Raw genomic sequence first — 22,360 nt, 5'->3', positions numbered from 1 at the left:
CACATGCCCAGAGCCAATTACATAATGCCACTGACCTCATCTGCCGGGAGCTAGTATGAAATATAGCTCACCTTTGTGATTTACAAATACTCTTCAACCCTGAAGCAAGCCAAAGCTCTCATTTTGAAGTGACCACATCATGGCTTGCGTTCATATTGATTCTCCGGGTTAGTTCGCCTTTTTATCCTCTGTTGTTATACTTTTGTTGCTCCTAACAGCCATTGTATAGAGCTCCGTACCCCGCGGGTTAACCAACCTGTCTATCGAGAGGATTGCACGCAGTGCTTTGACTCAATAGTACGCCTGCCCTTATCCCGGCCATATTTTACTCTAGGAGATTCTAACGATAAAATAAGGATGACCCTTCTGGTCTAGATGTCTGTCTTTTCTGTTTCAACGGTGGGTGTGCGGGGGACAGAAACCACTCCAGCATTCACCATCGGCGCTCAGGACATCCGCTGGTGTTGAATATAAGGAGGACAAGGAAAGCCGTGCAGGTTAGATCTTCTTGTCTCATTCTCTATCCGTTCTGTTGCTTTTTTAATCAGTTCGTTAATGTTAGCTTCTTCTAACCATGCTAATATTATTTAATATAGCGAGATGAGCCTCCTCCCAAGATGTCGAAGTTAGCCATCGCTGCAGAAAGAGAAGAAGATCGCTATGACACTACTACAAGAGTTAACTGTCACGCTTGCCAAGCCAATGATATCGATAAATCAACTGGAAATCTCTCCGCGGTTGTCGATGGTGTATTGAAAGCTGTCACATTTTCACGGAAGGAGGAAGTCAAGGCTTGGGAGCAGGAATACAAACCTTGCCAGCATATATTGTCCCTCGTTCAGGATCATTCGAACCAGGCGATGTCCAAAGGTATGTTTTCCCCCGGGCAAGGAAGAGTATATTAGGTGCCCCCAAACTCAACTTTCTTCCATAGATTTATCTAAATGTTCCTCGTGCGACTTAAAGGAGAACCTCTGGTTGTGCCTCGAATGTGGTAATTTGGGATGCGGCCGAAGTCAGTTCGGCGGCGTAGGTGGCAATTCTCATGGCCTCGCTCATGCAGATGCTTCTTCCCATGGGGTCGCCGTTAAACTTGGTTCCATTACGCCTGAGGGCTCTGCGGACGTTTTCTGCTACAAATGCAACGACGAAATAATCGATCCTGACCTTGCTGCCCATCTAAAACACTGGAACATTAATATCGCTGATCGCGAAAAAACCGAGCAAAGTCTCGTGGAAATGCAAATTGAACAAAACCTTAAATGGGACTTTTCAATGACTGGTCAGGACGGGCATGAATCGAAGCCCCTTTTTGGCAAGGGACTTACGGGACTCAAGAATTTGGGAAACAGCTGCTATATTTCCAGCGCTTTACAGTGCCTCTTCTCATTACCCGAATTCGAAGAGCGATACTCCCAACCCATGGCCGAACCGCCGCGCGTATCGTCGCCAGCAGAAGATCTTGAAACTCAATTACGAAAACTCAGCGACGGTATACACTCTGGCCGTTACGCATTTCCTGATCCAGACGCAGCTATTTGCGCTGATTCGCCCGACGTTGTATATCAAAAAGGCCTTGCTCCTTCGATGTTCAAACATTTGGTTGGTCGTGGTCACGAGGAATTCTCAACCATGCGTCAGCAAGATTCATTCGAGTTTCTTATCCACCTCTTCAAACTCATTACGCGTTCAAAACACATAGACGGCCTTCAAGATCCTGTGGGCTCATTTCGGTTTGCGCTAGAACAGCGCCTACAATGCCTAGCGTGCAAGAAGGTCCGATATACGATAGACGAGCAGGATAATATTTCGGTCCCTGTTCCGGCACGTCGTATAAAGCAAGACAATAACAATACAACCGCAGCTGGATCTCAAAGCTCACCTGATTCACCAGAATTCGAAACCGTGACTCTGAGGGAGTGTTTGGACATTTTTACTGCAGACGAGAGAGTTGAACTGACCTGTGCCTCCTGTGGTAGCAAGGAAGGCTTCCTCAAACGTTCGCGTTTTAAGACTGTCCCAAGGAATTTAGCCATTAACGCTCGCCGCTTTAGCCTCGTTAACTGGGTGCCAACAAAGCTTAATATTCCTGTTGAGGTTGATGATAAGCCTTTTGACATGAGTGCCTACATGTCCTCTGGGCTTCAGGAAGGCGAAGAACTATTACCAGAGGATTCATCCACCTCCCAAACCACGGCGTTTGTTCCAAACCAGAATGCACTTGATCAGCTTTTAACGATGGGATTCCCAGAAGTTAGGTGCAAGAAAGCCCTTCACGCAACCGGAAACGCCGACGTAGAGGCCGCGATGAATTGGCTAATTGCCCACATGGAGGATCCGGATATTGACGTGCCTGTTGAGCTTACAACAGGCAATACCACGTCAAATGACCAATCAATGGATGATCCAGACAAAATCGCCCAGCTCAACGAAATGGGAATCGACGCCGCCAAGGCCCGTAAGGCTCTGAGAGAAACAGATGGGGATGTTATTAGAGCGGTGGAGTGGGTTTTCAGCCATCCCGATGACACAGGAGCTGTGGAGGAATCCCCGGGAGATACAGATACTGGCAGCGCCAGAGAACCTCCCGGCTCCACGGAGCTACCGGCTGAATTCCAGTTACAGTCCATCATCTGTCATAAGGGGGCCTCAGTTCATGCCGGGTGAGTATATCATACTGTTTTTCCATCTCGTAATTGGTTTAATACATGTTATAGTTTACTAACAAGTTAAAAATCGCAGGCACTACGTCGCATTCGTACGAAAGCTACTCCCCGGGTCGGAGACGCCACAGTGGGTCTTATTCAATGATGAGAAGGTCGTCGAGGCGAGCGACGTAGAGGAGATGAAGCAGTTTGCGTATGTCTACTTTTTCAGAAGGCTATAGATTCTCCCTCATGCCTGTTTAGCTATTCCCAAGGGTCGAGTTCCTAGACAGAACAGATAGATTTTTTTTTTCCCCTTCTACATTCATTCTTGTTACAATTTAGCAAATGCCACCTGAATGATTTGATGAATCAAATGACTTTTATCTCGTTCCTGATGTTTTCCAGATGATTGGTTTCGCGAGCGTTTGATAAAATGAACATATGTTCGTAACGTTGTAGGCATGATCACCGACGCCATATTGATTGATGTCTTGGATCATGTAGTGCACAGCAGTACAAGAGCAGTTATGTACCAGTTCAACGCAGGCAAGCGGTTCCGACAATATGTACAAAATCATATGAAGAAAAGATGATAGCAGGCCTTGAAACACTAGCGAAAAGGGAACCATAGGGGGCGAAGTCTTTTTCATTCCGTTGACTTGACAACCCAACCCTATCCTACATACATTCCACAAGCGAATTTCAAACGAGAAAGATGGAGCAAAGTAAACGGAATGCACCCCAGCTAACCAGCACACAAGAAAATAGAAATAGCAGTTATATGTAGAATTAATACAACGGAGGGGGTACACAGAGGAGAAGGAAACGGCCAATGAATGAACGGAATAAAAAAAACAGAAAAAAGTAAAAGAAGTATCATCACAACCCCTCAACAGCACCACTACTTTCTTCACGAACGGGAGTCGAAAACCGTCCTCTTGTCTCACTAATAATCCATGAGAACCACTCATCAAGCTTCCCCTTCTCGAAGTACGTGCGTAGCAGATCAGCCTCTGCATCTAGCTCCTGGACGAGGCTAATCTGCTGGTCAGGCGGCAGGACCGCATGGGATCTTGCAGGGAGGATGTTTGTTTCAAGGATGCGAGAGGGCGTGAACGATTGGCGGGTCAGGCGAACATCCTCACCGAGTTCTGTTGTTTCAGGCAAATGGGCGTTAGTTTTAAAAAGGGGTCATGATAAGTAGAAAGATGCAGTAGGTGCAAAGACGAGGCGCAGAGGAAAATGGGAAAAGGGGAGAAAAAAGGAATCCTACCTTCAGCAAGTTGCCTCATCGTCTCCGCCAACGCCGTCGATCGAACATTAGACTCAACCTCTCTATCCCCCTTCTTATCCGTCCGGTTGATGGCTTCCCAATCATCACGAATCATGCAGCGGCGCCAGATGAGCATCTCCAAATTCTCGCGATACTCGTGTCCCTGCTGGTCCAGGTGATGGAAATTACCCAACTTCAAAACCGTGAGCGCAAACAAAAATTCATGCCCGCCAATACTATCTTCCTCTTCTCCACCTTCAAGGAACTGAACGGGATCCATTAGCGTGAGCAAATTTATGAGCTCCTCCGGCTCCATGGGCGATCTGGCAACGAGTTTGGCAAGGCAACGTTGTAGAAGAGCGCGGAGCGCTGGCTTGCCGCGCACGACGTTATTTCCAAACTGTTCGATGGCTAGTTGGAGGGCCGCACCCTCATCGATAGCGCCGTGTAGAGCAGGGAGTACATGGTCGTAGATCAATTCCTGGATGTTACAGACTTCTGTAAGCTGGTCGAACGGCCCTAGAGCCTCTTGCAAGTCTGCCGGTGCGGAACCGGCTTTTTCGAACTCGGCTAGCTTGGTTAATTTAGCAAGGGATATCTCGACACGCTTGCTCCATAGGTCGGTTTCCCGTTCAATCGCTAAGCGCTGCAAGGTATTACACGCAGTGCTATAATCACGCTCCCCAACAATATCATTGATCCAGGTCAATTTTGAATAGGCTGGGTGGCTCCGTAGGAATTTAGTTACAGCTCCTTGGTACTCCTGCATGATGAGCAGAGTTTCCGGCTGACCGACGGTGATGTGTCTAGTGAAGAAGGCATCAGCCCAAGCTTCACCAAATCGTTCGAAATAGTTGTCAATTCTGCGTTTCCAGATTTTAGTGCCTTCATCGAGCACCGGTCCCTCATCTTCCGGCCGTCGCGGTGGCCTCTGTTCTTTTATTTGCTCGTGCAGGTCGACCATAAGTTCCACCAAGGCATCCATATCTCTGAATGATTCCGCAAGGGTAATTGCGTCTTCAAGCAAGCCAATCGCAGCCAGTTTAAACAATTGTGGTTTGCGATTTTCCACGTGCGATTTCTCAAGCATTTTCCCACTAGCCTGAATATCTGTGTCATTCTGCGCTGCACACCACATAGTTCGCTCTTTGTGTAGCAATGCAAACGCGTTGAACTGTCTAGGTATGTTTTCCTTGATCGTGTCAAGAACATTAGCGGTTCGTGTAGCCGTTGAATCCGATCCGGTAGCTGCAGTTGTAGCGGGCCGGCGTCGACAGATGTTGAGTTCCAGGTCCAAAAGCTGTTCTGTTTCTGAATAATTGATTTGGGTTGATGTCCAAAACTCCGGCAAATCACTATACTGTGCCACGATGGCTGCATCGTCATCGGCAAATTCGTCGCCTACTCCATATAGAACAGCATTGTCCTCTCGAAATTGGAAGGCTGTTTCCAGCGCAGCCAGCGACAGATCACAAGCCTCGCAAACCCGCTCTGCAAATTGCCTGTCAACTGCACGCGAGGTGTTGCTCTCGTCTCTTCGAAGGCCGTTCAAAAACCACGGAATGACATATTCCATTCGCCACGTATCATGAATGAACCAATGCCGGACAAGGTCAGTTTCACCACTTCCCGGCTCAATTTTCGTTTTATGATTGTCCCCCATCTTCGAAAGAATGAAGTCGAGATGCGTTCGATTGCTGGTGGTGTTCTCCTCGTTCCTCTGTTGTACCCTCCATATAGCTCGCTGGGCTGCCATTTTTTCTGCAGCCCACAAGAGCTTCCACCTCGTCAGATGAGAGATATGCACATGGAATCGCTTTATGTAAACGGCTAAGTCATGAAGCGCAGTAGCCCGCGTCTTCATCTGCTGTTCCAGGGATGGGATGGTGGTCGGAATGAATTTCGAGCTAGACCGGACAATTTCGTCGCTTATTTGTAATGCCGCATGTTCAAGTTCAGCCGGACTAGAACGAAGCTCATCATAGCCAACAAAATCAAGAGGGTTCGATTTCATGCTGCCGTAGAATACGGCCTGCTCGAGTCGCGATTTAGCAGTAATCTTTGCCCCATTGACATTATCAGAGTATGGTGTAGGAAAAGCAGATACTCGAACTAGACCAAAGTTGCGAATCATGAGTATACATGACGGATATTCATGGTCGGCATCGGAGTCCTCAGGGCCACACCCCTGGACGACATATTCATGTCCTTCCTTGAGCCGGATGTAATCCTGGAAGCTCGAAAGCGTAGCGTGGGTCTCTCCTAAGAGCTGGGCCGATGCCGGGTCAACAAACGGATCGAGGGATAGGATAATCATCCCCTTGTCGAAGATTACAAACGCCCGGCATCCAGGTTTAGGGACATATAAATGTGGCGCCCAGGGGGTGCCTGAATCCACAGAGTGATTTCGGAGTTGAATGGGGTTAACAACATCAGCAGTCGCTGTGGAACCCGCAATCCTCAAGCCGACAACAAAGTACGACAGGGACGAGTTTTCACATACTCCGACAAGCGCCCAGAGTGAGATGGCGCCATCAACATTCCCAGCAGCGTAGTTACTGGAGTCACCATTGGCGAACGCAAAATCATAAACCTGGAAAGCATTTTGGGCATCATCTTCAGAGATATCCACCGTGCGTCTCAGAGCTTGTAGTATGTGTTGCTTCGCATCCACCTGCGTTTTTAGAGAGTTCCCATTATTCCAATGGATATCCCATAACTCAAACTCCCCAGCGCTGGTGGCTATTATGATATCGCGCTGGCCACGCTGGGACGACATGCCCGCCTTGACAGCCGCGATTTTTCTTTTCCACGAGCTTCCAGAGAGCACGCTTCTAAGTCCGCCGAAGAAACCACCACCCCCTCCCCGCGAGGTTCCACGGAGTACCTGAACCGAAATTCCAGGTTTTCCATGTGAATCACGAATAGACACATGGGCGAGGCGGCCAGTAGACAATGCAATGATAATCCCCGAAGGTTCCGCGTTAATGATCTCCGTAGCCATCTCTCCAGATAACATACCAGGTATTTCCCCCTGGATTCCGTTTTGTCGTTGCTTCATTAGCCCGAGAATGGCAGCATTCGAAACTGTTTCCCAAAGAGTAATTTTGCCCGTTGATGGAACGACAACTATCAGCCCTGGGTTGCCTTCCGCAGATTTGGATATAAATGTCCCCAATGGCAGGGGGTCATCGGAGTTCCTCGCTGGGCTCGGGATAACAAAATGAAGTACCGTGCTTGGAGTGAGGGACTGCGGAGGGGTGGTGTACGGCCATACGATAGCTTCATGTTGCGAAAGGGCAAGGCAATATCCATTCGAGGGGCTAATTGTGTATCTCAATGGCGCTAGAGAGATGCTTCCCGTCAGAATATAGTTGCTCAAGGCGTGCTCTCAAAAAGCTCAACTTACCTCCCGGGTTGTCCTTGATCTGCTCAGGTACCGAAGGTAAATGCGCAACATTGTAAAAATCATTGCTAGACTATGAAACCGGCAAAAACAAAGAAAAAAAAAATTAATTTCAGCAACCTGTAATCTTCCGTAAAACTGCATCATGAAAGAAACAAAAAGTCAAAATAATAATAAAAAAGGTCTCTTACAAGAGTAATGGTCCCATCCGCATGATCTCCACGTTTGTCCTGTTTCCTAGGTCCTCTAAGCGCGAGCTCATTCATAATCACCGGCCGACTTGGAGGTACCTCCTCTGGCAAGGACTCTCCATTTTGCAGCGATTGTTCTTCACCATGATTTTTAGCCACAGCAGACTCAGACTCCCTGACATTCTGTCGTAACGTCGATCGTTGTCGTTTCGCTTTGGGCGGCTTCACCGACTCGTCTGCGGTGTTTCTCTGCCGTCGACGGGGGTTTCGCAAAATAGCGACAGAGGTGTGGGCAGCGACATTACTTGAGAACATGACGAGGGTGGAGAGATAGTGGACGTAATGGACAGAGGTCGCGATGGGTTAACAGGGTAAAGGAAAACCAAAAGCTGGTAGCTGTTTCGTTCCAGCTGTTGGCCAGTTGAGGTAGGTTGGTGTCAGAGAGAGCCAGGCTCTGAAAGTTCAGGCATCAAACAAGCCGCCTGCATTTCAAGGTTTCTGTTTACTTTATTTGAAGCTTCGCTGAGCAACTTGTTTGGCTCCATGGTTTTTGCGCGGGTCACATGATATCACATGACTTTTGTCATGTGAATTTTGTCATCCCTAGAAGTCATCATAAATCCGAAGATACGCATGTACGGTTACTCTGTACGTTGAGACTGACAGTGAACCACTCGGCGATTTATCAGAGTGGGCATGAATATATTCTTGTTCCGTGGGGCGAAAAATACTGCTACTGATCACAGGTCATTTGAAATCCGAAAATCGGCACTTTGAATCGAGGTCAAGAGCAGAATGGAATGTGTTGATTGGGGTCTTATATTGAATATTGTTCCTGGAGAAGACGATACCGGTCATGGATTGGCTTTTCAAAATGAACGAATGAACGAATGAGTGAATGACAGAAGTTGATATTCCCACCGCTTGTGTATGTTGCATCTGATCGCGTGCAATGGATGCCAGAAAATGGGGAAATGAATCCGCTTTTTATATATATATATATATATTATATAGTGCTCTCCAGTGTCTTTTGAAGCTGAAACAATATGATTCTCAGAGAATGAAATTCAGACCGTCTTCAATAACCGGGATATCTAGCTAAGGTGTTAACGGAATGGCTAGCAAGATAACATAAAAGTCTCCTAAAACAAACACTAACTACTCAAGATAACCAAGAACAAGGATTTTACAAGAGAAGCCGCACATCACTACGAATGTAGATCCCCATCCCTGTCCATCGGCGCGGATATAAATAGTATCTATATTTCATAGTAAGTTATATTGGGATATAGTTATTTTAAATACCCGATATCTGATTCCGCGCTATCTGTCAATTTCACATGTCTTTCATCAGATAGTGCGCATACATGGAAAAAGATGATGGCAAAGTAAAGAGCCCTACCCGTCGCATCAGAGCAGATGATAATGTCTGCACTTCGGGGCATCAAGCTATCTCAAGACAAAAAATAAAAGAGATGACAACAATCAAAAGAATAACAACCGGCCGGCAGAACTCCACATAACGCAAAGAGAGGAAAAAAGAAAGCTAAACCCTTTGAAGAAACATGAGAGAGAGGTCAAGGAGAAGAAACAGGAGGGGAGGGGGTGGAGGAAGACAAGGATTCGACCAAAAACCTAAGCCTTCTTCACCTCAATCTCCGCCTCGCTGGTGCCACTGGTGCTACTTTCGTTGCTCTTGACCCCAATTCCATCCACGCCGTTGATATCCTCATGGAGAGGGCCATGTATTTCCTCCTCGAAGACCGGGTCCGGCTCAACGGTTTCGAACTTGGTCTTGAACTCAGCCAAGCCCTGGGTGCTACTGTTGGAGCGACGTCTGGCGTTGGTAAAGGTATACCCGTAGTCATGCACTTCTTCTCCAGAACGGCCCCTGTGAGACTTTGGTGTTAGCAGGGTTGGAAACAGTTTTTGCTTCATAATCTACGGCAATGAGAGGATGGGAGGGGTTTCAGAAGTGGGTTTGATTTGGAAGGTGAGCTCTCAAAACAAACACAAACCCACCAATTGCCCTTCCCGCCACCATCCTTCTTGGTCTTCTTCGGGTCGGCATCAATATGGCCGTGTTTAGCGAAGTAGCGGGGTAGATGTGCTTCGGGAGCAGCGGTGCCATCAGCTATGCCAGCATGGTCACGGTCATTGAGCTTGTGAGAGCGGGTCACTGGTGAAGAAGTACGCTTGGGTTAGCAACTGACAGCCCCCCCAATTGCACCAGGGTTGGGTATAGAAAGAGGATAGATATATGCTGTTGGGGATGACAGGTTGAGCTAAAAGGCGGATGAATGGAGAACCCGTAATGATTCCGGTAAAGCAATGAATAACATTGGCAGACTTACTTGTGGAGGATGGAAATCAATGAATTGCAAACGACAAGGCTTTCTTGAAGCAGACAAGGACTGCAGTGATGGGAATGGAAGGTCGGTTGTTGAAATGGAACAAAGCAGTGGATGAAAAAGTAGGCCTCAAAGAGTAGCAAGGATAGGTAGAGAGAAGTTTAAGAAGAGGAGGATTTATAGTGAGCGACAGTGGTGACTATCTTCACTCTGCTTTCAAAGAAACAAATTTCGTAGATGAGAATGTGAATAAAATCGTTGCAGAGCGACGATGGATCAAGATAGAGGGGGAGTTTGGAAGATCAATGCAGAGAGAGATGGATGAACAAGGAGGAGATTAGGCACCTGAGGTAGCTGTGGGAGGAGAGGAGGAGAAGAAGAGAAGAGGGAGTGGTTGAGAGCTGAGTCTAGCAGAAGTTAGGTTCCCAGAGGTTCGATCTACGGTAGTTAACTAGCACGTAATAATTAATAGCTGTTTGGCCGATGGGTAAGGAGGAGATTGTTTGAGAGCATTAATCGCAGGTACATGTACATGCCATGCACTGTACTTATTATAGGTATCTCAAAGGCGAGCGGAAGGGGAGGGGGTGCTTGCAAACACATATGATGTAATGGCGTTACAGCCGACAGGTCATAATAAACGCCATCAGCACATGACCCCCAGGAACAGTGGCTATACCCTTCCAATTATTATTATTGAATGTTTGCTTTCCATGTTTCGTCGGGTCTGGGCCGGCATCTTACGACTCATAAATAATGCGCTTTGCCGCCCAGGTGAGGTGGAAAGGACCGAATTCCGGGACTCCTACCCTAAACATATTTGAAACACCCTTGATTAAACTAAGAGGCAAATTAATTGTAAGTGCCTACACAGTCCACTGCCTATCCTGGTCGGCTTCTGCTCTCTAAAAACAATGTATACCCTCTTGTACATGTACATGTAATGTACCTCTTGTGACGTACCTGTGTCGCACGCTACCCCCTTGCTTCTTGGGAGAGTTGCACCTGACCATCGGTGGGGTTGCTTGGCTTGGCAATGGCAATGGTTGGACCCCGGGTTGCTCTCCAGAGTCTCCACTTTAAGTTGCTGCTGCTGCCACTAACTAGAAGCAGTTAGACAAGCGGGCTAGCTACCTAGCCACAATCAATCAAGCCACGTTGAAGTACACAGTAACTTTTACAGTACGGGAGTAGCTCGAACGGATTTTCTATGCCAAGTTCTTCTACGCAGCACAGTAAACACGCACTGGAAACTAAAAACCACTTGCTCAAGGCAGATGCACCGCCTGCAATAGGTTCCCGGAAACCATGCCCACCAGGATTCTGAACTGGGCAACGGACCTGAGCTCCGTGCTGGGCGCCAGCATCATGCTCGTCTCTTTCATCGCACCCAGCAGTCAAAAACAACTCCAAACCTAGGTCAGAAGAGACCGCCTCGCACAACAACAAGACGGATGGTGACGATGATGGGGATAATCGGAAGGCTCTGGTGGCCTTAAACGAATCTGCGATAACCAATGTCCAACGCGAGTTTCAGAACACTGCTCAATGGGCAAATCTCAGCACACAGTTTACAAGGTGGGGGGCCACCTCTATCCTTCAAGGAGGCGCAGACTGTTGCAGACTCGTAGTCTCAGGAGTCAAGAATGTACGATGCTCTGTGGTTCCTTCTCTTGCCAGCCCGTACATTCTTTCTCCCATTAAGGTCACCACCCACCCAAGAACTAACCTAATTTCGAAGGTCGTGGAAGCACTCCTCAGAAACAACCCCCTTATCAACATATGTTAGCAATTCCACAAGGTCAGCCAGAGATCCTACAACCACTGGCGCCTGAAGTCATTGCACTTTTGCAGCAGTACTCTTACCAAGGGTGCAAGCTAACTGGCCATGGCATCTACTCTACCTTAAACGGCGCCTTGAAGAGCGGGAAAGGTGCTTTGGTGCAGCTTGATGAACATCTCATTGTGAGGCTTGGATCTAATATATCTTTAACTGATACAAACATAACTGCCCCAATCCGAAAGCATGCTGCGGACATTCCAGTTCCCCAGCCTCTTGACATGCTCTGTCTTGGCGGAAAGGTCTATGCATTCATGAACCCCATTGAGGGCCGTTACCTGGACAAACTTTGGCCAGATCTCTCAAGTACTGATAGATTCTCTATCCAAGACCAATTGGATGCCAGATTTGAGAATCTCCGGTCACTACCTTTACCATCTAAATATCTGGGTGGTGGCAATCCACCACAGTGCATTGACTGCAGAATGTGGAAGCGCAAGAGTTGCTTCTCTCTGGGAATAGCCGATCTAGCACGGAACCATATGTTGAGTTCATCAGACCCATGCTTCCTGAGAATCAACGTGTTGATCCTTACTCATGGTGACCTGCACCCTCGCAATATCCTGGCTATTAATGATGAGGAAAGAGGAGGGATTCGGATAACTGGCCTGATAGACTGGGAGGTTGGCGGTGCATATCCAGAGTACTGGGAGTTTGTCAAGTCTCTTAACACTGTTCACTCAATACGCTTGGGTGATTGGCCCTTCTTCCTGCCTCTGAAGGGGATGGGGAAATAGTTTGAAGATATGTTATTGGTTGCTTGATTGACAATTGTGTGGCATAACTGACAACATTTCTTACTCCTGCACCTAAAAAGAACTTAACTTCTATGACACCCCACCTGACCATTTCTTATCGCCCCCCCTCCTATTGCCCATTCACCCTTGATCTCTCCGAAGATACTCCTCAACTCAGACCCTCCGCTCGTATTTGTTGGAGGCTTTCAGCACAACACTCGCCGTCTAGGCCTCGTACTCATCCTCAACCCGGACTCCAAACAGCGGGTCCAGCTTGAGCTTAGCCTCATCATGGTCATAGTCAGTAAGAAGATCATCTTCAACCAAGCTCTCCAACACATCCAGGACCCACTGCTGGCAACCCCAGTGGTACATTTCATTCTCGATCTTTTGGTCCCTGACTAGTTGGCAAAAGTGATCAACATGATCGATCTCCGCGACTCGGATGTTCTCTATATGGTGGGTACTATCTTCAAGAGGCTCAGAGCGCTCGTCGTATTTGAAGTCGCACGGCTCACCGACGATTTGGAATATGATGTGCTCTGTTGAGCTAATTTGGAGATACAGGGCCCAGTGATAGGTTCCCAAGATCTGGTTCCGGGGCTGATAGATGGCGATGAAAAGCTCGGCCATTTTCTTTTCCAGTTTCTTCCTTTCCTTTATTAAAAAATGTTCCGGGCCCAACAGCGCAGGGGTAGGAGAGGTCAAATAAGATCTTCTAAGAAGAATATTAGCTTCACCCAGCAAATATCATTAGCTAAATGGGCTTTCAGCTCGATAGTTTTGGGTAGATTCAGCCTCGTCGTTGAAAATCTAGTGGGGTCATCGGATGGCCAGGAGCGTAGGAGGGGAGGCGGAAGATCATAGCATCCTCCGGTAGGGAGAAGCTCCTTTATGTCCAGCAGCGATAGGCTAGTCTTGGGTAATTGGCCAAATGCCACACTTGATGCCTCTTCTTAGCCTATGTGCTTTGCATGAAGTTTGATTCGTATGAATGAAGAATGCGCTATCCAGATGCGTGGTTCCACCGAGCGATTATTTGTCACTGCAGGCGCCTCGATCGTTGCCGGATATCCTTTCCAGTTGGCGCCTGGGCCAATGGGATATGGCAGATATCAAATTACTTGGAGCATGGCTGTTTGCAGATTATTGTAGCTAGCTTGACCGCTGTCTCTCTGCGATGTCTGCGAGCCTGCAACTGTTATTGGGTGTTATCCACTATCCTGATTCTAACCAATTTGTTCTCGTTTTAGAGCGGATGCACGTAGATAAATATATACAGTTGACATTTTGATTATTCTCTCTTTGGTTGAAAGGAGAGTAGCGGAGTTAATGAGCTTGACTAGCAGAACAGTAGTTAGAGGCCGCAGAAGAGTGTGAACGACTTAATGTAGCACACAATAGAGTATATACCTACCCTATATAAAGTAAACCCAACCGGAAATAATCTACTCGTCGTCAGAGCAGGGAACAGGTCGAGTTTTTTTTTAAAACAATTCAATAATTAACATGTAGGAGGTGCCGAGTTCCACCTACATACCTGGGAGTACTTAATTCCGCGCGTGTGGCAATGCCGGAATCCAGGTACTGTACAGGTAACCCCGCCAATGGCGCCATCAATCTGTGGGCGAGAGGCGCGGGATTGAGAGGGGCGAATAGAAATTCCTGTTATGTAAAAAACTCTTCATGGTTAGTTAGTATTACTATGATTACTACTACTATTATTTTTTTATTTCTTTTCTGACAAATAATAGATAAATTACTATATTTAATAGTAACCTCCCCGCAACATCAACAAAACTCAAAACCACGACAGTGAAGAAAAGCAAGAAGACAGAGAGCGAGAGAGAGAAAGAGAGAGAGAGAGAGAGAGAGAGAGAGAGAGAGAAACTCCTTGCATTCTTCCCTCCCATCACATTTTCATAGCGGCCCCCGCCGTTCAGAAATCAGAAACAGAAAAAAAATCATGGCGTCCACGGGACGAGTCCTCCTCCTCTCGCCACCCTCCCTCTCCTCGCATCCCGAAAAGCTAAACGCGATCCTCGGATCGCATACACGGGACAGGACAGACCTGCAGATGCTCGACCGGCTCGTCCACGGCCTCGTCTCCCTCCCCGCATCCACCTACGACATCGTCCTGCTCCTCACCGGCGCAGACAACACGCTCGCGGAACCGTACAGCCTCGTCACCCGAGACATTATCCAGCAGGTTGTTCACAGCCTGAAGCCCGCGGGGAAGCTGAGGAGTCAGGATAATAAGGCGTGGGGATTACGGAGCAGTGGGAATAATAGTGATGATGATAATGATAATGATGAGCTGACATTCAGGAACGAGGCGATATTGGCGGGGTTAGTATTTGATGATAACGGGGAGCTGCTGAAGCCTGATGTCGCGGCGCAGCAGGCTGTTCCGCTGAAGCTGGGGAGGAGGAAGAAGGAGAAGGAGAGGCGCCATCCGTCAGGGAATGATGTTACGAATGGGAAGGTGAACGCACCGTCTTCAAATGGTGTAAACGCATCCACGTCCACAGCTACAGCTACAGCTACAACGACCACGACCACGACCCCAAAAACAAACCCAGCTCCCTCCGGAGTCGGATTTATAGATTTCAGCGACGACTACGGCGTGCCGATGGAAGAGGATCCCCAGGGTTCCGATGACGAGCTAATCGACGAAGACGAACTGCTTGGCGAAGATGACATGGGAAGACCAATCGTCCAACGTGAGTTTGAATAGTCCATTCCTTTCCATTCCCATTCCCATTCCCATTCCCATTTCACAACCAACCACCACGACACACCACTATTCCATCAAACTAACCCCCACACCACCCACCACACAGCCCCTGAATGCCGCCCCAAACCCGGAAAACGCCGACGAGCCTGCAAAGACTGCTCCTGCGGCCTCTCCCAAAAGCTCGAAGCAGAAGACAAAGCCAAGCGCGCCACCGCCGACAAGGCGCTGGAGACTATCATGGCGCCGACGATGAAGCTGGGCTCGAGCGAGCTGGCGGAGGTAGACTTTACCGTGCAGGGGAAAGTGGGCAGCTGCGGGAATTGCTCGCTGGGCGATGCATTCCGGTGCGATGGGTGTCCGTATATTGGCCTGCCGGCATTTAAGCCGGGGGAGGAGGTGAGGTTGTTGAATAATGATGTGCAGCTGTGAATGAGAGGGGGATATACTCTCTTTTTTATCTCCCCACGCCATATTTTGCTACATTGAGCAAATGTGCGTTACCTTGCCTGCCCCTCATGGCGAGCTGAGGGGGGCGAATGAATGATATGTTTCATAGCGGGGTGAGAAATATCCCCCCCCCCCGGGGGGTGGTTCATTTGAATAGATCGGAAAATAATTCCACTCAATATTCTTCTCTACGGCAAATAATGCCTGTATTAACATGTTAACGTGTTAACACATATGTTATACAAATCCTCTTATGTGCACTGCTGTATGCTTACTCTGAACAACATAATGGCCATCTAGGCTCAGTTGTGATATTTTTGAATCAATGAACTAGTACTCATTTATTCATTCCCCTTTTTAGGATGGGTATATAGTAAACAATGGTGGACAACTCTAACATGCTGCCTCATGACTTCTTCAAATGTCAACATCAATGTTCTTTAAGAACCTTTCATATATAGTGTCCCTGTTACTTGAATGCATTCAGATGTGAATAATCATATATATAAAAGAGACTTAGCATTTAGAACCAAGCAGTTGAATATATAAAAGTCTTTCAAATTTCTCCTTTATTATTGCCTCCAATGAGACCTTTTTTTATTCAGCTAATAACTGCATCAGAAAAGAAACTGAAGTTGAGGCAAGAATACTTATTTCTCTTCTCTTAAGAGTGCAGAGAGTGACATTGCCTCAGAGGAGAATTTTCAAACTACACTAGATAATAAAGAGATATAAACAAGGGACACACAATCAATGCTTGAGTGAATGATTAAAATACACAAACTCATGCAAGTAGACTGATGAGGGAATAACCAAGGAATAAAATGAATGACTGAGCACTAAGCCCCCTGACCCCTAGCATCCAGATATCCACTCGGCGATATATCAAAGTTCTCCATGTAGGCCTGCCGCAAGAATCCCAGCCCCTCAAGCCATATTCAAGCATCAGCACCCCACCCATCAAGTGCACACAGATGATTTGCCATGACGCCTCAGGGATGAACAATCGCTACACTATTTCAGTTTCATAAGACCAAAGGCGTGATCATTGATTCTCCAAAATGCGGCCAGGTAGCCGTCCGCATCGCCGGGTGAGATAGCATCCTTCTCGCAAGTAATCTTTCTCCAACCAGCGTCCAAATTATATTTTTCGAACCTAGCTACCTCCACGCCGACCTAGATAGCAAGGCCTAGGGGCACCACCCATGTTACCTTACCGGTGTGGAGGACAGGGATTCCAGTTTTGTAGGAAGACTCGGCCCAGGGGTAGTTCGGGCGGAGTGCGGGCCCCATATGCAAATTCGTAAGGTGATGATGGCCTCGTTCTGGTCAGTTAGGAAGTCGCTGCAGAATATAACGCTGTCTCCTGCTTGTTTGTTTGAGTCCATACCTTTTCATTACCCGAGGAGGGAGAGGAGAACACTATCGCCATTGTCTGGCGTCGGTACCTTACAGCTGACTCCGTCACAGGTGACAACTCGTTTAAACGCCATCGTTGATCTCAAAGTGTTTGTGCAGAAGGCGGATGTCATCATGGCTGTGTAAACCGCTGGCAACGAGAAGATTGGCGAGTTCATCAAGGGCTACTGCGGTTGTCCTTGAGTTGCTCAGTCGTAACATCTTCTACCCCCCGCAAGGCATTATATCGTACAGCGTGGCGAGACATCCCCCGTATTTCTTGCTTGGTTTAGTGAAAGGAGAAGAAATAGTAAGATCGTTTAAAACCAGATCTAGAAACATTCAATGTGGAGCTTGAGAAGTGTATGATTCAGCGAGAGGGGAGAAAGAAGCCCTTCTTATATGCCTCAAGCTATAAGGTGTAATTCCAGCTTTTCCCCTAAAGCTTACAATTCCGCCATCCGTCGCCAGCATTGAGCTGGTGGGGGGAGAGACCAGACTAAGGCTCTGCGAAAGCACCACGATAGGATTCAAGTTCCTAGATGCTTCTCTGATCCTCAGAAATGTCGACCTATATCGACCATGCAAGTTAACGAAATTGGAATATGGGGAGAGCAAATCCTCCCCAGTGAGATAGTGATGCATGCTGCATCTAATGCAATGGGCCAAGGTATATTGGCAAGGCTCCACGACGAGAATCAAAGTAATTGTATAGTTAGTTGTGCCATTGTTGATTGAACACACCCGCATAGACTGTATGGCAACTGATCACCATGATCAGTGATGGAGGTTAAGGCTGGGGTGGGGGAGAGCCTGAACAGCGCCGGGTTAGGTTATGTAAGCATGTATATTTATATCCTCCGCCGTTGGCCGTTAGACACACTTTGACCTTTCTCCCGCCAGGCTTTCCAATGGTTAGATAGATTCGGTTTCGTCGATTGCACATGAGTTCGTCTAGTATTTAAATGTAATATTGCAAGGCTTCCATCATCAGCTTTTCTTCCCATCAATCCCTCATAGGTGACGAAGATACCCAGAGTTTACGGCTAGGGTGAGCGCTTTGCAGCTTTCGTGTACAGTTAACGTGCAGAATATAGTAAGTTTTGTCTTCTTTTTTTTTTTGGCTTTGGCCTTGGAATGAAGAAAACCTTCACTTGCTCTCTCTGTATTATTTGATGAGAGACAACTTTTTAGATCCCTGAATGGCTTCATTATCTCGTTAATCGCATGTGTCATATCGATTTTGTGTGTGACTGCAATGCTAATTACTCGTCGATCGTTCAATCCAGAGTACGAATGAATATCTGTCGCTCGGTACTTAAGCTATGGAGAGCGGACTTCGCACGGCGCAGACATTGTATCTTTTCAGTTTCTATATATAATACATATAGCTTAGAAGAATCATATAGTAGCCTGCGGCCTGCCACGCCGTCCAATCTCCATATTCTCAGATATTTCTATTAGAAAGGTAATAATAATAACCTAGTCCATGATATATGATGCCACACGTATTAAGGTGGTATCTTCTTGCCCTTCTGCTTGGATTCATCTATTCTGTAGTTTCTTGAAGCAATCTATCCTGTGAAAGCGAGTCCAAATAAACCGAGTTATTTAAATAAGCAAAACGTACGAACAGAACTATGAAAATAATAATATAATAGAATGATTTCACAATGTTAACCAAAACTCTCTCCAGCCCTATATTGGACCAAGAGGGTCGAGTTGGTAAGCAGCGTCTGTGATTGGTCGGAGAGCAGTCTTGGCACTGAAAAGATTCTCCGCCAACAGATATCCAACCCCCTTCGCCTCCTCAAAGATCCACGAACATTGAAGACCCTTCGCATACCGAACGCCAGACTATGAACTGTTCTCGGTCTTAAAATCACCCAGTCGTTGCCTTACAGTCAAGCCACCTCTCTCCACTGGACGCGCCGCCACTTTTACTGTTTAGATCAGAGAGGCTCGCCGCATTTTCCCCTGACTCAACAACATCATCATGTCGTTCTCTTCCCTCGTTTCAGACATTGGATTTAGAGATGGGAACCGCGATGATCGTAGCACGTCGACTTCTCAAGGATTGACTTCCCAAACGAGTCGCGCACGCTCATATGTCAGCACCGCGGCCACCAGCGTGAGCATATCGGGCGACATCTCCAGCCAACTTCATGCCGGCTACAGCCATCCCCTCAACAGGGCATGGCAGGCCGAACGGCAATTGACGAAGGTGAGAAACGTGCTCTCCCAAATAATTGAACGAATGCAAGGTTTTCTGACATGAATGTTTGTATTGTACTAGTCCATGCTTATCTATCCTCTTTTCATTACCGACAATCCCGATGAAGAGACACCAATTCCCTCCCTTCCAAACCAGCACCGCCGCGGCATAAACCGTCTCATCCCATTCCTTACGCCCCTTGTTCAAAAAGGCCTTCGATCCGTAATCCTCTTCGGCGTCCCCTTAGCCTCCAATGCAAAAGATGCCCTTGGAACCGCTGCAGACGACCCCAACGGACCCGTCATCCAATCCATCCGGCTCCTCCGCTCCCGCTTCCCAGACCTCTACATCGTCACTGACGTCTGCCTCTGCGAATACACCTCCCACGGCCACTGCGGCATTCTCCGCGAAGACGGCACCCTCAACAATGCCCTCTCCATCGACCGCATCTCGGATGTTGCCCTTGCCTACGCCGAAGCGGGCGCCCACTGCGTCGCACCCTCAGACATGAACGACGGCCGCGTGCGCGCCATAAAAATCAAGCTCATCGAAGCCGGCATTGCCCACCGTGTGCTCTTGATGTCCTACAGCGCAAAGTTTAGCGGGTGTCTGTACGGGCCCTTCCGCGACGCTGCTGGCTCCTGTCCGTCCTTCGGGGATCGCAAATGCTACCAATTGCCGCCAGGTGGCCGCGGGCTTGCTCGCCGGGCCATCCAGCGTGATATCGCCGAGGGTGCGGATATCATCATGGTAAAGCCCGCCAGCAGCTACCTGGACATCATCCGCGATGCGAAGGAGCTGGGCAAGGATATGCCCGTGGCAGCGTATCAAGTGAGCGGGGAGTTTGCCATGATCCATGCGGGTGCGAAGGCGGGGGTGTTTGATTTGAAGGCGATGGCGATTGAGAGTACAGAAGGGATTTTGAGGGCCGGGGCGGGGATTGTGGTGAGTTACTTTGTGCCGGAGTTTTTGGACTGGCTTTCAAATTGAGAGGAGAGTGGTTCAGGCGTTCTCGTCTTTGCGTATGTATGTGGCATACGATAATCGTCGTATACCCCTGTTGCTTTTCCTTTCACGAATATTTGCAATGTTATTTAGGATAGATCGGAGTTCGGGCGGTTCTTTTTGGGCCTTGTTTTTTTCCGCGTGCCTCAAAACGAATACATCTATGTATGATATCTCTTCTCACATGTATGCTATGCATATCCTCTCCTTATTTCGATATAATACAAGAAAACAAAACACGGACGAACACAAAAAAAAACCCCAAAGTATCCACGTTTTCCCTCCATCATGTACATTACATGGAGGGGGAGACTTACTCTATTATTCTTTACCTTTGCTGTGCCCTTTGCCTACCCATCCTTCTATCCGACCGCTCCCAGCCCTCTCGGCCTTATCTCCATGGAGAATAGTGAATAGTGAACCTCTCCGTACTCCGTTGCAACTCAGGGGATACAGAGAGAGCACCAAGCCTGTTTACGGAAGTTCAACCTCCATCAACAAGGAGCGGTAGTCGAGGTGCGGATATACCTATATGCATCCATAATCTTCTTTAATGTAGAAGAGCAAAAAGTGCGATCTTGTTTTGAGGGCCTTTCCCCCTGTTCAACTCACCGACCGTCCCCGCGTACCATTCTCCTTTTTTATTTATTTATTTATATTTATTTATATTTATTTTTTATAATTCACACTACTCAAATGTTCCCGCTTCTGCTCCCGTTTTCTACATAAGCTCACCCGCAAGGCAGTCAGCTATCTTTCCTGGCCCTTTCAGGAGAAATATACATGTTCATATGGAGAAGTATATATGTCAGTTGATTGCAATTGACAATTTGAAAACCTCTTGCAATATCCAGAAAGCTTTAGAGCAAGGCAATTTGGTATAATTCTCTATCCACCGCAGGCACATTATATGACTTCGACTTTTCCCAAGATCCAAAGACGGGGTTGTATATCAGCGTCAAACCCGCTAAATACCTCACTCATTCTCATATGTATCAACAGACGGCTCTTATCCCCCATTCATCACGTTATAAATGCTCACCGGTCACTACGCCACGGCACTAGCTTCTATCTCCATGTATTCAGGTAATGATTTCCATGGGCTAACCGGGAGAGAGGGAATTCGAATTCGAACTCTGATGCTGGGGCCTGCAGACTCACAAGAGCCGTGCTGAGTGGCGGTTGGATCTGGTCAATACGGAAAAGGTAGATAGATATCTCAATCCGCGAAACAAAAAGAAAAGCGTAGGATAACAGGACGTTGTTTCTCCTCCTCTCATTTGTTGATATCTACTGCCATGGATGTGACTACGGTCTAAGAGCCCGCTAATAAACGTATGTAACTATGTACTGTACATTATTACATCCTGTTCTCCCTCCTTGCGTGATAAACAATACTTCTGAGAAATCCACAATCACACTTGTATCACAATCTCCTTTGACGCTCTGGACATGGATACGGAGCCTTTCAAAACAGGCAAGAAAAAAAGAAAATAAAATCCAAATTTCTATTCGGTAACTACTTTCCGGACGAACCACGACGACCGAGACAGAATAATAACCCTCGCATTGCGCGCTTAAAATCATAGACACTCTGCTTGATCGTCATCAGCGGCACGAGCCAATCAAACCCATGTAGCAATGATACACCCTTCCATACGCAACTTCATTAGCTGGTCAAGTTGTAAACGCAAGTTTAGGACTGCTGTTGGGGGTGGGGGGGAGGAAGTGGTTTGAAACAAATTGAAGGGGGTGAGTTTAATCTCATTTCAATTTCCTCCCCCGTCATGCTCCCTCCCACTTGCCGCCATGGATATGAATAGATAAATGAGGGGGGAATTATTCTGAACAAGAAGATGAAATAGTAAGTGTTATACTAGTACTTCCCGTCCAGCGAGATTCGGGGCTGAGCAAGCTACTTCCGTAGCACCGCGCATAATAATCTTGCTTCTTCTTGATCAAACGTGTCATGGGGCCTGATTGCGTTTTGAAGCACATTTCGGGACTAATCAAATCTCCTAGACAGAGAGTGTTCTTCTGGACTCAGATGAGGAGAAAGAGAGCGCCGTGAGTGAGTCAAGCGCCAGAAAACGACAGAGACTTACTCATCAC

The 22,360-nt window shown here is 47.5% G+C and overlaps 8 protein-coding genes across 10 annotated transcripts; 4 read left to right on the top strand and 4 right to left on the bottom strand.

Annotated features, from left to right (window-relative positions):
* Positions 1 to 66: 66 nt before the first annotated feature.
* BDBG_09487 (ubiquitin thiolesterase) lies at positions 67 to 3,956 on the top strand. The gene is made up of 6 exons (XM_002620102.2): positions 67 to 167; positions 230 to 297; positions 357 to 497; positions 597 to 870; positions 935 to 2,663; positions 2,743 to 3,956. The coding sequence occupies exons 1-6, from the start codon at positions 140 to 142 to the stop codon at positions 2,885 to 2,887; spliced, it is 2,385 nt and encodes a 794-aa protein (XP_002620148.1). The 5' UTR covers positions 67 to 139; the 3' UTR covers positions 2,888 to 3,956.
* BDBG_09486 (nuclear pore complex subunit Nup133) lies at positions 884 to 8,019 on the bottom strand. Its single transcript, XM_031724032.1, has 4 exons — positions 7,519 to 8,019; positions 7,331 to 7,400; positions 3,922 to 7,266; positions 884 to 3,799 (listed from the first exon to the last, which is right to left on the bottom strand). Exons 1-4 carry the CDS (start codon positions 7,831 to 7,833, stop codon positions 3,528 to 3,530), a joined length of 4,002 nt encoding a protein of 1,333 aa, XP_031581461.1. The 5' UTR covers positions 7,834 to 8,019; the 3' UTR covers positions 884 to 3,527.
* Positions 8,020 to 8,239: 220 nt separating this feature from the next.
* Positions 8,240 to 10,849, bottom strand: BDBG_09485 (uncharacterized protein). Its single transcript, XM_002620100.2, has 3 exons — positions 9,873 to 10,849; positions 9,541 to 9,697; positions 8,240 to 9,409 (listed from the first exon to the last, which is right to left on the bottom strand). Coding segments are annotated over exons 1-3 (414 nt in total). The 5' UTR covers positions 9,874 to 10,849; the 3' UTR covers positions 8,240 to 9,153.
* Positions 10,850 to 10,909: 60 nt separating this feature from the next.
* BDBG_09483 lies at positions 10,910 to 14,083 on the bottom strand. Of its 3 annotated transcripts, none has more exons than XM_031724030.1 (2): positions 13,864 to 14,060; positions 10,910 to 13,788 (listed from the first exon to the last, which is right to left on the bottom strand). In XM_031724030.1, the coding sequence occupies exon 2, from the start codon at positions 13,077 to 13,079 to the stop codon at positions 12,672 to 12,674; it is 408 nt and encodes a 135-aa protein (XP_031581459.1). In that variant the 5' UTR covers positions 13,080 to 13,788; positions 13,864 to 14,060; the 3' UTR covers positions 10,910 to 12,671. The 3 variants fall into 3 exon arrangements, with proteins under 3 accessions (XP_031581459.1, XP_031581460.1, XP_031581458.1); XM_031724031.1 differs by having other exon boundaries at positions 10,910 to 13,644; positions 13,727 to 14,053; XM_031724029.1 differs by having other exon boundaries at positions 10,910 to 14,083.
* On the top strand, positions 10,985 to 13,879 carry BDBG_09484 (uncharacterized protein). The gene is made up of 2 exons (XM_002620099.2): positions 10,985 to 11,517; positions 11,611 to 13,879. Exons 1-2 carry the CDS (start codon positions 11,418 to 11,420, stop codon positions 12,444 to 12,446), a joined length of 936 nt encoding a protein of 311 aa, XP_002620145.1. The 5' UTR covers positions 10,985 to 11,417; the 3' UTR covers positions 12,447 to 13,879.
* An 89-nt stretch (positions 14,084 to 14,172) lies between the features above and the next one.
* BDBG_09482 (Fe-S cluster assembly protein DRE2) lies at positions 14,173 to 16,210 on the top strand. The gene is made up of 2 exons (XM_002620097.2): positions 14,173 to 15,169; positions 15,290 to 16,210. Exons 1-2 carry the CDS (start codon positions 14,413 to 14,415, stop codon positions 15,610 to 15,612), a joined length of 1,080 nt encoding a protein of 359 aa, XP_002620143.1. The 5' UTR covers positions 14,173 to 14,412; the 3' UTR covers positions 15,613 to 16,210.
* A 434-nt stretch (positions 16,211 to 16,644) lies between these two features.
* BDBG_09481 (uncharacterized protein) lies at positions 16,645 to 17,062 on the bottom strand (the record flags this gene model as incomplete). Its single annotated transcript, XM_031724028.1, has 3 exons — positions 16,645 to 16,806; positions 16,848 to 16,955; positions 17,021 to 17,062. The coding sequence occupies 3 exons, from the start codon at positions 17,060 to 17,062 to the stop codon at positions 16,645 to 16,647; spliced, it is 312 nt and encodes a 103-aa protein (XP_031581457.1).
* A 1,771-nt stretch (positions 17,063 to 18,833) lies between these two features.
* BDBG_09480 (porphobilinogen synthase) lies at positions 18,834 to 22,294 on the top strand. The gene is made up of 3 exons (XM_002620095.2): positions 18,834 to 19,252; positions 19,325 to 22,112; positions 22,271 to 22,294. The coding sequence occupies exons 1-2, from the start codon at positions 19,025 to 19,027 to the stop codon at positions 20,231 to 20,233; spliced, it is 1,137 nt and encodes a 378-aa protein (XP_002620141.1). The 5' UTR covers positions 18,834 to 19,024; the 3' UTR covers positions 20,234 to 22,112; positions 22,271 to 22,294.
* The last annotated feature ends 66 nt before the right edge of the window (positions 22,295 to 22,360 follow it).

The sequence above is a fragment of the Blastomyces gilchristii genome (genome assembly GCF_000003855.2).
Source record: "Blastomyces gilchristii SLH14081 genomic scaffold supercont1.49, whole genome shotgun sequence".
Taxonomy (NCBI): domain Eukaryota; kingdom Fungi; phylum Ascomycota; class Eurotiomycetes; order Onygenales; family Ajellomycetaceae; genus Blastomyces; species Blastomyces gilchristii.
The sequence above is the reverse complement of the archived record's forward strand: the minus strand, read 5'-3'. Positions and strand labels throughout refer to the sequence as shown.

What these genes read in the sequence shown, in the direction of transcription:
- BDBG_09485 (XM_002620100.2), bottom strand. An exon ending in GGTGGCGGGAAGGGCAATTG is followed by an intron (nt 9,410 to 9,540) that starts GTGGGTTTGTGT and finishes AAAGTCTCACAG; the next exon opens with GGGCCGTTCTGGAGAAGAAG.
- BDBG_09487 (XM_002620102.2), top strand. Translation starts at nt 140, where the DNA reads ATGGCTTGCGTTCATATTGATTCTCCGG. An exon ending in CGCAGTGCTTTGACTCAATA is followed by an intron (nt 298 to 356) that starts GTACGCCTGCCC and finishes CGATAAAATAAG; the next exon opens with GATGACCCTTCTGGTCTAGA. An exon ending in GGACAAGGAAAGCCGTGCAG is followed by an intron (nt 498 to 596) that starts GTTAGATCTTCT and finishes TATTTAATATAG; the next exon opens with CGAGATGAGCCTCCTCCCAA.
- BDBG_09486 (XM_031724032.1), bottom strand. Translation starts at nt 7,833, where the DNA reads ATGTTCTCAAGTAATGTCGCTGCCCACACCTCTGTCGCTATTTTGCGA. An exon ending in CGGATGGGACCATTACTCTT is followed by an intron (nt 7,401 to 7,518) that starts GTAAGAGACCTT and finishes CCGGTTTCATAG; the next exon opens with TCTAGCAATGATTTTTACAA. An exon ending in GATCAAGGACAACCCGGGAG is followed by an intron (nt 7,267 to 7,330) that starts GTAAGTTGAGCT and finishes GCATCTCTCTAG; the next exon opens with CGCCATTGAGATACACAATT.
- BDBG_09482 (XM_002620097.2), top strand. Translation starts at nt 14,413, where the DNA reads ATGGCGTCCACGGGACGAGTCCTCCTCCTCTCGCCACCCTCCCTCTCC. An exon ending in GGGAAGACCAATCGTCCAAC is followed by an intron (nt 15,170 to 15,289) that starts GTGAGTTTGAAT and finishes CCCACCACACAG; the next exon opens with CCCCTGAATGCCGCCCCAAA.
- BDBG_09483 (XM_031724029.1), bottom strand. Translation starts at nt 13,079, where the DNA reads ATGGCCGAGCTTTTCATCGCCATCTATCAGCCCCGGAACCAGATCTTG.
- BDBG_09484 (XM_002620099.2), top strand. Translation starts at nt 11,418, where the DNA reads ATGGGCAAATCTCAGCACACAGTTTACAAGGTGGGGGGCCACCTCTAT. An exon ending in TAGTCTCAGGAGTCAAGAAT is followed by an intron (nt 11,518 to 11,610) that starts GTACGATGCTCT and finishes CTAATTTCGAAG; the next exon opens with GTCGTGGAAGCACTCCTCAG.
- BDBG_09480 (XM_002620095.2), top strand. Translation starts at nt 19,025, where the DNA reads ATGTCGTTCTCTTCCCTCGTTTCAGACATTGGATTTAGAGATGGGAAC. An exon ending in CCGAACGGCAATTGACGAAG is followed by an intron (nt 19,253 to 19,324) that starts GTGAGAAACGTG and finishes GTATTGTACTAG; the next exon opens with TCCATGCTTATCTATCCTCT.